The sequence below is a fragment of the Pleurodeles waltl genome, chromosome 6, assembly GCF_031143425.1.
Source record: "Pleurodeles waltl isolate 20211129_DDA chromosome 6, aPleWal1.hap1.20221129, whole genome shotgun sequence".
In the NCBI taxonomy this organism is placed as follows: domain Eukaryota; kingdom Metazoa; phylum Chordata; class Amphibia; order Caudata; family Salamandridae; genus Pleurodeles; species Pleurodeles waltl.
The window spans coordinates 947,759,957-947,773,390 of NC_090445.1; the positions used below are offsets into that span (position 1 = coordinate 947,759,957).

Genomic DNA, 13,434 nt, shown 5'->3' on the forward strand with positions numbered 1-13,434 from the left:
CGGCACACACATACACACATGTCCACACACATGCACACATCCCCCACCACCCGTGCACACACTTACACACACCACCCACACCCCTTCACGCCCACATGCATACACATTCACACCCATTCAGCATATGCATACATGCACTCAAACACACCCACTCACTCACATTCAGGAACACAGACACCCCCATTCATGGGCACATACACGCACGCATTCAGCAGCCCCCTCCGCAAACATGCACACAAGCACCCAAACACTCAGCCCCCCCTTCCCTTCCAACACCCACTTACCTCCTCAGTCGAGGGGGACGTCCGGGAGGGGATGGATCCTGGCGGTCTTCCCTCACCGCCATCACCACGCCAGCAGGACTCCGCCAAGCCATATTACATCTTGTAATATGGCGGGCGGAGTCCTGCTAGCGTGGCGGTGCTGGTGAGGGACCCGCCGCTGCAGGGCCGACCGCCAGCACGAGAACTGGCTGCTTTCCGCCTCAATGATAAAGGAAAGTAGCCAGCACTCGTAATATGGCGGTCTGCTGACCGCCAGCACTGGCGGTCGTCTGGAGGGTATGGCTTTGTGGTCAGGGAAATTGACCGCAAAAGTCCAAATGAGGGCCTCAGTGTCTGTTTTATTGGTTTCAAGGGAAGTTTCCCTCCCCTAAAAATATTATGGGGGTGTCCAGACAATAAACACGGTGGTACTTGTCAAAACAGCCTCTGAATTACTCCTCTGAGCTTTTAAAAGGTTTTCAATAGCCCTGTGCAGCTACTGGTTCTTTTATTTCTTATTTATGATGGCTTCCTTATTGCTCCTTTTTAGTAGTGTCATATTTTCAGTACCACTTCTGTATTTTGCTGCATTAACCACATGTACCTAAAATTATTTTTCACCACTCACTACAATACAATTTTCTGAAATTGGTGACACGCGTTTAGTCATAATCAAGTGATGCAATTATGACTTGTTTCAATCTTTTGATGATGTGTAGACTGGCTCAGACTCTGCCTTCTGTTTTGATGATATTTTTATACACAGATGGCATAGTAATATCCATGAAATACATGTTTTTGCAACAGTTCTATATTGAGAGTTCGTTAATCATCTATTGGGTTAAATCTCAGTGCTTGCTTCTGTGTGTGCTCAACACTTTTGACATCCTCACTGTGTAACTTATTGAAAGTACTTGGTAATATGACAGCTGCATTTCAATCATAATGCATGAACTGACCAAGTTAACTGCTTTTCTGAGTATTTTTTAACATGAAATTGTTACCTAAAGAATTTCTGTGAAGGTACCATAAGTGCAGGGTCACTGGAATTATGCAGCAGGGGATGGTGAAATTATGCAGCAGGGTTGAGTAAATTATGTGGCAAGAAAAGGCTATTATGCGGTGTTGTGCAGCACATTTGGGATAGTATTACTTTATTATTCTGACATTTTGAAACTTAACACTGACTGATCATTAGATCTACCTCATTACTACCAGTTTAGCATCCAAACATAGCAATAAGCTACAGAAAGGTGACCAGTCAAACTTTGCCAAAGGCCTTCCATTGCGCAGTAACCCGTGTTGCTGCATTTTAACTAACTTTTGAACCGTCTGAGCTAGAAACTAATTATTTTGTTAAAAACTACAGAATATGCTGAAGATGATGGATTATGTGGGAAATGTGGCAACTCTACAATTATGCGAAAACTGTTGCGGCCGCACAATCTCATAATTCAGTGGCCCAGCATTGGGGTTTTCTGAATCCTATATAATTTAAAGCAATGTATAAGTGTTTTCATTTTTGTGTGAGGACCATCCCTACAAATATAATACCACAGGACTCTATCCCATCTCAATCTGCAACATTGCTGTTGAGTAAAGGAAGCATGATGAAGAAAAAACTATTGAGAGGAATACCAAATTTACAAAGGCTGAAAACGTTAAATAAAGTTGTTGTATTGAGTTTCTTAGGGCAGTGGAGTCACTTGCTAATGACCAATTAGGACCTGTACAGACACAAGTGAAACTGGAAGAACATGCTTCATAATTAACATGCTGGGAGAATACTTCTATCATGTCAGAGACAATATTAATGTGGGTACTGACAATTACATCACAGCATGGCAAAATGGTCTCCACAAGCTTTCCGCAAGGCATGTCTCACCATGCAAATGTGTTTCTTGGGGAAAAAAACTAACATATCTTCAGTGAATTCATGACAAGGCAGACACTCCTCCTCTAGTGTGGTAGTGATATCCCTTCCATCAAACCAGAGGTTTGGTGGTCTAATTGCAACCCTTCAAATTATACCCCCAGAGTTAGGTATAGCACACTGTTTGGCACACTGGGAGCTCACATTCCACATGGAAACAGAAATTTCTCAGAATGCTTTAACGAAATTCCATTAATTTTACTTTCCAACTTTGTGGAGTGTTACTTAAGTAGAAAAGAGTGATGAGACAATGTAGAGTTCAATGTCCTTTCATACCAGGTAACCCTGTTGTTTTCTAATCTGTTGTGTGATTTTACTCTGTGGTGAATTTGCTGGAGGTGCCCCTTGTTTCTAATGCCATTCCTCAGGAGAGCTCATGCCTTTTCTAGCCTGCAGATTGCTAAAAGTAGTCTCTAATTACTAGTTGGGTGTGGCTACTTCTCCCTTCTACCATGCAATGGAGAGAATAAACATTCAGTGTTAGATCATTCTGGATCTGTGTTGCATGTCTTCTTACCTCTGATAATGCAACCAAAGAGGTGGTGAATAGTAAAATGGAAACAGGGCCATGCCAGTGTAGTAGGTCACAGAGCACAGCCCCACCCATTCATTAGAAGTGGTCATAGAGGTAAGAGGAGAGCCAACAGATTCAGTTCTTACAAAGTCACAGAATGCGGATGCAGCACACAATACTGTAACATATGAACAAGCAGTTTCTATTGTTTGTAAATCAATGTCTTATTTCTAATGCAATATTGTAAATATATTTACTTGAAAAAAGTCAAACAACTATACTCAAGGCCACAGTCCTTATCATCCATTCACAATTTATAACAATCTGTTTGAATCACAGTTTATTTTGAAAGCAGACATCATTGAATGCATCATACTAAAATTAAAATGATGAGCCATGGAATGGTAGAGTTTTTGACTGATATGGTGAGTGCTTTAGATCCAGCTTTAGGAGCTTCAGATACTTTTTATATTCCAAAATATGTAGGTGTCTGTTCTGGCTCATATTATCAAGGTTTATCCTTTTTAACCTGGTAAAACAAGAAAACCTTCTTCTCAAATTCATATTCTGAGCTGCAATTAATGTAATTGTTCTTATACTTAGCTTAATGTATACTTGCTGGAATTTTTTTTGTGCCTGCATGATTTTGAATTAACTGTTGTTTAATATTTTCATTTCCTCTTGTCCAGAGCAAAGCGTTTGGGTATGGACTTTTTTCAGCTGCTAGTGGGTATCAGGGTTAGATCATATTTGTTCAGGTCCAGTGGCAGGTTTATTGTTATAAGAATGTCAATTTGTTTTTATAACCACATTCTGCTATGATATGTAGCAAAATAATATAAAAATATCTTAGTTTTGCCAGAGCATGGAGTTGCCGGACTAAATTTCTGAATTAAGGTTTGAGGTTATTATCAGAGATAATGTTGTGACATGTTGAACTCAAATACCAAACTCATATGGACTTTAAAGATGAATAATACTTATAAATACTTATAAATCACATAAGATAATAAGTAATGCAAATTGTAGGGCTGTCGAAATGCAAAAAAATCCATGGTCTGTCCAAAATATGGCTACTAATATTGCGACAAACACTAGCTGTGCTTAGAGATGAGCAATTGAAGTATTCAATAATGCCCACTAGATACCAGGGATTTTTGTTTACTTTTGTAAACAAATAAGGGGATGGCTCCTTGGGCAAGAGCTGCTCCCTAAGGGGGCATTTGTTATTAGGCCTTTTCTGCCCCCCCGAGGGGAGACTGGCCTACTTTAATTAGGCCCATCTGCCCCCAGGAGGGTAGAAGCCCCTAGGGACCAGGGATAGTTAAAAAAAACTTTTTAGAGTTGGGGCGTGACCCCAAGGGGGGCAGAAACCACGTAGGCACCGGGGATTGGTGTGTGTGTGTTTTGTTCAAGGGTCTCTCCCCATAGGGGCACATTATTGTTGCCATTTCTGCCCTATTTTATAGGGCCCATCTCTCCCCAAGGGGGGCAGAAAGCCCGCTAGACACCAGGGAAGATTTATTTTTTAAACATAGAGGGTAGTCACCAAGAAATAAAAAAAACATATAGTGGGGTGGTGGCCACCAACCAGTACGGGAATGGTTATGCCCCCACCACAACTGAAGGGGGTAACAGTCTTTCAGCTCTCCCACCCTGCACACCAAAAGATCTTATCCCAACGGCAACCAAGAGGACTTTTGATTATTTGGGGTTTTGGTTTTACATTTGGGCCATGAGAGCTTGGCTAACTCTCAAAATCGTCCCACTTGGAATGGGGAGGGCTGCAGTTTTTGGACTTTGGGACGTTGCCATCTAGAAAAATCTACGAGACCTAGATACATCAGAAAACTATACATGTGGGTGAGTCTAGGATGGTGTGCTTCACATGCACCCGCACTATTTTCTTATTCACAATGCCCTGCAAACCTCCAACTTTGCTTGAAATCACACATTTCCCCATATTTTTGTGATAGAACCTTCCGGAATCTGCAGGAATCCACAAAATTCCTACCACCCTGCATTGTAGCATCTATACTGATAAAAATTCTCCCCACTTGTTAGCCTAAAAATGTTTTTTTCCAAACTGCACTTTTGGACTCGCTTTGGTTCCCCCTCAATTTCGACATGTTTTTGGCTCTTCCCTGGCACAGGCACTTGGCCCACCTACACAAGTGAGGTATACTTTTTATCGGGAGACTTAGAGGAACGTTGGGTGGTAGGAAATTTGAGCCGGTGAAGTAATCCCACACAGAAATGTGGGGAAATGTTTGTTTTTTAAAGCTAAATTTGAGGTTTGCTGAGGATTCTGGGTAAGAAAACACTAGGGAATCCATGCAAGTCACACCTCCCGGGACCCCCTTGGATATCTAGTTTTCAGAAATGTCGGCATTTAGTAGGTTTCCCTAGATGGCTGCTGAGCCCAGTACCAAAAACACAGGTGCCACCCCTGCAAAAACAGGTAGTTTTATAATTTATAATTTTGATGTGTCCACGTGGTGTTTTGGGGCATTTCCTGTTGTGGGCACTAGGCCTGCCCACACAAGTGATGTACCATTTTTATCGGGAGACTTGTGGGAATGCTGGGTGGAAGGAAGTTCGTGGCTCCTCTCAGATGCCAAAACTTTGCAGCACCAAAATGTGAGGGAAAAGTGTTTTTTTGCCACATTTTAAGGTTTGCAAAGGATTCTCGGTAACAAAACCTGGTGAGAGCCCCAAAAGTCACCCCATCCTGGATTCCCCTAAGTATCTACTTTTTCAAAATGCACAGGTTTGGTAGGTTTACCTAGGTGCCAGCTGAGCTACAGGCCAAAATCCACAGCTAGGCACTTTTAAAAAAAGACATCAGATTTCAATGTAAAAATGTGATGTGTCCATGTTGCATTTCCTGTCGAGTGCACTAGGCCTACCCACACAAGTGAGGTACCATTTTTATCGGGAGACTTGTGGGAATGCTGGGTGAAGGATGTTTGTGGCTCCTCTCAGATGCCAGAACTGTGCAGCACCAAAATGTGAGGGAAAAGTGTTTTTTGCCACATTTTGAGGTTTGCAAAGGATTGTGGGTAACAGAACCTGGTGAGAGCCCCACAAGTCACCCCATCCTGGATTCCCCTAGGTATCTACTTTTCCAAAATGCACAGGTTTGGTAGGTTTACCTAGGTGCCGGCTGAGCTAGAGGCCAAAACCCACAGCTATGCACTTTCCAAAAAACACATCGGATTTCAATGTAAAAATGTGATGTGTCCATGTTGCGTTTCCTGTTGCGGGCACTAGGCCTACCCACACAAGTGAGGAACCATTTTTATTGGGAGACTTGGGGGAACACAGAATAGAAGAACACGTGTTATTGCCCATTGTCTTTCTCTACATTTTTTCATTCTAAATGTAAGACAGTGTGTAAAAAAGATGTCTATTTGAGAAATGCCCTGTAATTCACATTCTAGTATGGGGACCCCAGAATTCAGAGATGTGCGAATAACCACTGCTTCTCAACAACTTATCTTATGTCCATTTTGGAAATACAAAGATTTCCTTGATACCTATTTTTCACTCTTTATATTTCACCAAATGAATTGCTGTATACCCGGTATACAATGAAAATCCATTGCAAGGTGCAGCTCATTTATTGGCTCTGGATACCCAGGGTTCTTGATGAACCTACAAGTCCTATACATCCCTGCAACCAGAAGAGTCCAACAGACATAACAGTATATTGCTTTTAAAAATCTGCCATAGCTGGAAAGAGGAGTAAACAGATTTGTGTAAAAAGTGCCATAATGACAGACAGTAAAATTACTCTAAGTTAGGTGACTGTACATAAGGAGTACTTTCTAAAACTATGGGAAGGAAATGTGTACAGTTGGATTTGTGTATTAATGTATATGAGGCACACATACACACACACACACACACCCCTACAATGAAAAGTGTGTACCCAAGACAAAAATTTGTATATTTTCAGAAATCATAACATAATGATTGAAGAAAAATGGCAGAATTTGCAAAATATATTCACAGCTGATGTTTTGGAATGATAAATCATGCAGAATTGGGGAGTTATTAATAATATTATTACCTTTTGTACATTACTGCTGGCAACTGTGCCTTATGCACTGAGGTGATACCTTCAGGTAATGTTGCACATAGAGGCCACTAATGTAATCTTGTCTGCTGTGGTCATTATTACACACTTATAGTAGCTCAGGATCATCTTCATTGAACATAAGTAGTTCTTATTTCAAAATAGGTTGGAGATCTCTGCTGTAATATCTCCTAAAAATGCATCCTGAAGACCAAGAACATGTTTTGGCTGTGCTAAAAGTAGAAGATTAATGTCCTCATTTCGACTAGCTTGCCGTCAGCATGTCTCATCTAATACATTGTAGGAAGTGCACATATTTGTTATCTAAACTGTTCCGTTCCTAGCATTGTGTCCGGATGTAGTGTAATTGTGTTAATATGCTTTGAATGCACTGTGACAATCCAATAGTCAATTACAGAAAAACGTTCATTAAATATAATCTAGAGTGTGTCCTTATAATGCACATATTGAATCTTTTTCTTAGTGTACAACTGCTCTCACACATTACACTCCACATATATGACGTTTTTCCACCATTGACTATTCGATTGTTACGTGCATTCACAGTATGATAATAAGGCTAACGATTAATCTTAGGTTTTTGAATACTGTGTTTCTATTTACATCACAATGGGGACAAAAGTTTCAGTGTCCCAGAAATTTCCAAACTAACTCTCCACTTTTTACAGATGTTGTGTAATTAACACCAAGGAGGTGTATAGATTTCCTTTGGCATGCAGGATGTGTGACTGGTTTGCGCTTTGCTCTTATGTGAGGAGGGGTCTCCGGGAGTGGGATTGACCGTTCTGATGACTCCATGGGAAGGGTGGCAGAAACATGTAGACGGGACACAGAAAGGAAGGTGAGGCCCATGAATCTCTTACATACTTCCAATTCTTCTTTCCCAGATTGGAACCATGCTGACTGGGGTGCATCTTAAAGCAATAACGGCCACCAGACAGGTATTTTTAACTCACAACTGAAACCCCTCCATCTCCTATTCATTTGCAACATCAGTTGGATACCATTGAGCACTCCCGTGTAGTTCACGGGTAGCAGCACGCCCCATTCTGCAATGGAACATGAAGAACCCAATGATGAAGCATGCACTAAGGGGTAACCCAGGTGTGTGAGGGTGTTCCTTACAAGCATTGTTATGCCTCCAATAAAATATTCTGGTTGGTACATTTGATAATGTGGCACTCTCTAGTTGATCACAGTTTCAATATTGAGGAGGATGGGCTTTTCTCTGTATCACCCCTCCCCCCTCTTTTTTATCGATAATGGCACAGTTATTAGTCAAATCCCATGGATGGGGAATTACTGTGTGGTACCAAATTTCTAGTCATAACACTTTTTCTTGTGGGACTTCCGGATTCAGTGCTTTAACTGTGTCTATTTTGCTAGGAAAGAGGAAGTGTGTTTACGTCATACGGGTTTTATAGGGCTGGTCTCTATGGTTGATCATGTGTTATATATGGTTTCATGGGATAGGTAGTTTGTTAATAAAATTCTTTCTAATTGACTGCTGAAAAAATAAAGCATAGAAAGAGAAGCATAATCGGAGCCTCTGGTCCTGACATAGAATGCACAGCTCATACTCCACTTCCCTGTACACCCCCCAATCCACATGACCACAAAGAGGGTGGAGCAGGGGACTGAGGCAGCTTCTTGCCCTTTATCTCCCCCCAACAGGACACAGGGTGAGGAGATTATTTCTACCACGTGCATCCATTGAGAAATTCTGCTAGTTTCACGAATGGTCCAGGCATTCCCGGAGGCCTAGGAGTAATGTGGACAAAAGCAGAATTATCAGCAGTTAGTGATAGTGGACACAATTACATTCTATTTTTGGATTGTTTATTGTGGATTTCAGAAAGCGACAATAGTTTGTCACTATTTTGCATATTGAACAAAGGCATTCTTTCAGGTTCCTTTCTTTACTGCTGTCATAGGTTGTTAGAAGTATCCAAATTAATACATGTTCTTGAATGGCGTAAAGCAAACTAAGTATATCCGTAAAGAAGTTGCACTGTGTCTTACAGGTATACTTTCTTTTTTTTGCATTTCAGAATGATTAATACGCTCTATTACTTTTTCAACATCCTAGGAATAAACACATCCTTTGGGGCATTTTTTACAATGGCCAATAAAAGATGGAAATGCAAAGCACTACTTTTCCTTTCATTGTGCAGGTAAGAAATGCTTGTTTTTCTGCATCCTTTCTGACACTGGAAAACTTATAGGAAATCATATCGGTAAGTGCAGAACGTTCTGTACACTTCTGTGTCCTGCAAATCGTATATTATGAATTTGTTCTGAATACACTTAAACGCTTTATAGTGTGCGTATGCCAAGGCCGTTTGCGAGAATGCTTCAATAACACGAGAAATGCGATAATAATTGAAAAAAAGAATTAAGGGCCAGATGTAGCAAAAAGAAAATTTGCGAGTTGCAAATTGCGAGTCCATGCGACTCGCAATTTGCAACTCGCAAATTGGTATGCAGAACGGTGTCTCAGACACCGTCTGTGACTCGCTATGGGGTCGCAATGACCCACCTCATTAATATTAATGAGGTGGGTCCCAAATTGCGGCCCCATAGCGAGTCTAGGCACTCGCAAACATGGAGGCCTGCTGTCGTCAGCAGACCTCCATGTTCGTGACTGCTTTCTCAATAAAGCAGTTTTTTTTTTTTAAGTGTAGCCCGTTTTCCATAAAGGAAAACGAGCTGCACTTAAAAAAAAAACGAAACCTTTAGTTTCGGTATTTTTTCAGGGCAGGTAGTGGTCCCTTGGACCCCTACCTGCCATGAAAAAATAGTATTGGGTCCATTCGCAAAGGGGAAGGGGTCCCATGGGGACCCCTTCCAATTTGCGAGTGGGTTACCATCCACTTGAAGTGGATGGTAACTGCGACACCCTTGGTATTGCATGCCACTCCGAATCGCAAATAGGAAGGGAGCACCCCTTCCTATTTGCGATTCTGAAAAGCATATTGGCGATTATCGCCATTTGCGACGCGCAAATCCTTTGCTACATCTGGCCCTAAGTAGCTTATTTGGGGTTTTATTACAGAGGCTACTTTTGCATTTCCTGCTCCTTAAGTAACAAAGGTTTTGTCTGCAATTCTATTAAATCTTCACATGTTCGAACAGTCACAAATTGGAAAACCTTCCATCTGTCCAAAAGAGATATATATGATGAAATTGTCTTTATCTGTTCTTTAGTTGAAATGATGAAATTGAAATCCACATAAACATTTCATCCAAGAGAAGTACATTTTAAAATTCAGTGCAGGTTCAAACTATCACTCAGAAGTGCTACCGTGCAAATTTGAAAAGTAATATTACCCCTTAACCAGTTTATGAGTCCTGCTGGGATGTGGTACCAAGCATATCTGAAAAAAGCTTTTATCATTTCCGGGTGGAATCAGAAGCCAAGCATTAATGGTTTACGTCGTGCTCTAGTGATTGTGAAACATGCCAAGTCCAGGTTTTATGCTTTTTCGGTTTGATACACAAAGATGCTTCTGTGGGTACTCGTGGCTAGGCTGCATCTTCACTTACTAATTGCAAAACGGGTTGTCATTGGGTTGACCTCAGGCATCTTTAAGGTAAATGTGAGAAAGTGCAATTATTGTAAATTGGAAAAGCCGGGATCGGTGGGTAGGGGTAGGGGTTGGGTGGACTAACCTCATTGGCCACCTAGGAGAAGCCACACTATTGCTTACTTTCATACCAAGCAAATGATAAGATTAATGGAGAAACTGCAACACTTTATATTTTGAATGTAGGATTCTAAAATGATGTATGCGGGCTCCCACAAAGATGAGGAGCAGGTACTTTATTAGTGGTAGTTTGCACAGGAACGCCACCAGTACATCACTCGACTGTCAATCCTCTCTTCCTTCTTTCCTCCAAACGCCGCCCCAGAATACCCCACCCCACATCATTTCATCCTCTAACCCATCACAATATTTTACCCGGAGACAAATAAAATAGTTTCCCTTGCCACGACGTAGGATTCAGAAACTAAAACTTGATCTACCTTCTCTGCTCACATCCTCAATGTGTACTAGTCACATTAAGCAGAATGTGCGGTTTAAGTGACCCAGTGCTCTGGAAGGAGTGAAACAGGATGACAGTCGAAGACTTCAGCCTTCAATGTTGGAGATATGAAGGCTTTAAAAGTCCTTACTCACCCAGGCCACAGTCTCTCTTGCTGAGGCAAGTCAGGATGGCCACCTGACTCAATAACCAATCTCTCTGGGCACATGGTAGACATTTTAGACATTTTACTCGTCTCTCTGCTGCATTTGTAAGCGCGGTGGTGTGTGGGGGTGGGTTGTGCTGAGTAACGTTCAATTGACATCTTTTGAGGGCTCCTACAACTACCGAGGAAACACCATCTTACTAAAAGGGACTTACTAGAATTATGCAAAGTAAACCTTACATTTTTAATATCGACTGTAGGCACTGTATATTTCACTCTCTCTTTGCCAGAAACCTCTCTTTTTACCAGGGTGATCTCAGGGCTGGGAATGGTAAAAGTGAGCATGCATATATTTTGGCCCACTGTTATCACTTTACATGTATTGGGTATCTGTAAGCAATGAAAGCTGAAACCTCTAAATGAATCTGCAATCGGTCTCTATGCTTCCATCTCACTTTTCTACTCTGCTCACCTAGTCATTTTTCTTTACTTTTAGAAACTGGGTTTTCCCAAACGTTGCCTCTGTTCTCCAGAAAATGAAATTGACATGTTATATTAAAAAAATGGAAATGATGCTGCTGAGGGTAAAAGTCCAAAAGATAACATTATTTAACGTAAGCTTACCTCTCTTAGGATAAAACTCGACCCTGTGGGTTACAAAACTAAGCATGTTAGTTATTGTCTTTGTTCTGACAATGTGTGAATCGTTGCATGTTCATTTTCTATTGTAGTCATTGATGTGAAATTAATCCCATTAAACGTCAAATATGACTGTTACTGAGATATATGAGGGCCCATATTCATAATTTTGAATTAAATATTACCGCCTGCTAACGCCATTTCGGTGCCCCGTGCGGGGCGTCAAATTTATACTTTGATGCACGGCACCGCAAACCACAGGTGTAATTCATTTTTTTATATGCACACCGCAGCGTCAAGACGTAAAGCAAAATGACGTTAACGTGGCAGAAATGACTGTGGGTCGATTTACGACACCGCAAACCGGATATGCAGCGTTTTGTGACGCAATAGCGTCAAAATTCCCCGCGAACACTGCCATTTCAGCAGAGGAGAGCCAAAATGTATCCCAGATGCCTGTACAGACCCCAGGAAGATGATAACAGACCAGGAACCAGTCAGGAGGACCCACACAAGAACCAGGACACTTTTAAGAAAAAAAGAAAGTGTCGCTTCAGTGCAGAGGAACAGGAAATTCTGGTTAAAGAGGTGACGGAACACCAGCACCAACTGTTTGTCACCTCAAAGTTGCCAATCAGTAGGAGAGAGGCAATATGGCAACAAATTGTTGACAAGATTAACAGTGTGGCAGAAGTACGCAGAACAGTCATCGTGTGCAAGAAACGCTGGCATGACTGCAAGCGCAGGACCAAGGAAAAGATGGCCAGGATCAGGAAGGCAGCACTGCAGACTGGAGATGGGAGTCCAGCACACCAGGAGGCCCTGGACCACATGGAGGAGATGGTCGCAGCCGTCATCCCTGAGGAGATCGTTACAGGCATTCAAGGACAGGACAGCGCAGACTACCAGGAGGCAATACACATGCAGGGTAAGTCACATGGGGAATTATAATGCACTAATGTCAACTGTAAGCAGGGGGGGATACGGACCACAAAATGCATGGAAGTCATCATATACATGGAGTGGCATGGGTAAAGGGGTATGGCATCGGGGCATGGCCTGCACAAAGAGAAGCTGGGGCACACCATAACACTACACGAACAACAGTCCCATGGGGGCATGCTGAGATGCCAATGATGGAGCAAAGGTAAAGCCACGCCAGGAGGGAAGGGCACAACGTCAAACTGACATCCCGGCACACGTCAGCCACTATACCCCCTACAATAACTAGGGCCCAATTAACAACCTCTAGTCATACCGACAACTGGAATGTAAGAGTGACAACAGTTGCCACTACCACCTCCGCTCTGTGTGCAGCTCAAATTGACAATGGCAGTAACATCCCCATGGATCATACACACCTAAATTAGAGGGTTGAGGATGACAACTTCAAAAATCCCCTGAAACAAGACAAAGGCTCCAGTCCTGTCAAATGTGACTGCCCATAGTTGGCAAACATCAGCCAATGTCATCAACATTAGGAGCTACACAGCACTAATGTCACACCCATGCTGCATATGTAAGGGTAAATCCTGTGCCTGGGTCACAATGCAACATCCCAAATGTCATGCTGCTCAGACAACAGCATTTAGGGGGAGGACACATGTAACTGGTCACATACACCTGCACAGTCAGAGGAGGAAATAGGACACTGCTACGACTATCAGGGCAATCCAATCTCCACACATTCCCCAACATCAGCTGTACACATTACCAATGCCAACATCCATATCGTGCCATAACAATGCTATGCCTGGGATACGCTACATGTCAACTACATATAAGTGGATG

The 13,434-nt window shown here is 42.1% G+C and overlaps 1 protein-coding gene across 1 annotated transcript in view; it reads left to right on the forward strand.

Annotated features, from left to right (window-relative positions):
* Window positions 1-13,434, forward strand: part of LOC138300422 (gamma-aminobutyric acid receptor subunit pi-like) — a 734,504-nt gene that overhangs the window by 206,787 nt on the left and 514,283 nt on the right. The window contains exon 2 of the mRNA XM_069239770.1: window positions 8,902-8,986. Within this exon, the coding sequence (XP_069095871.1) occupies window positions 8,934-8,986 (53 nt within the window). The 5' untranslated portion in view covers window positions 8,902-8,933. The remainder of the gene's footprint in view (window positions 1-8,901; window positions 8,987-13,434) is intronic.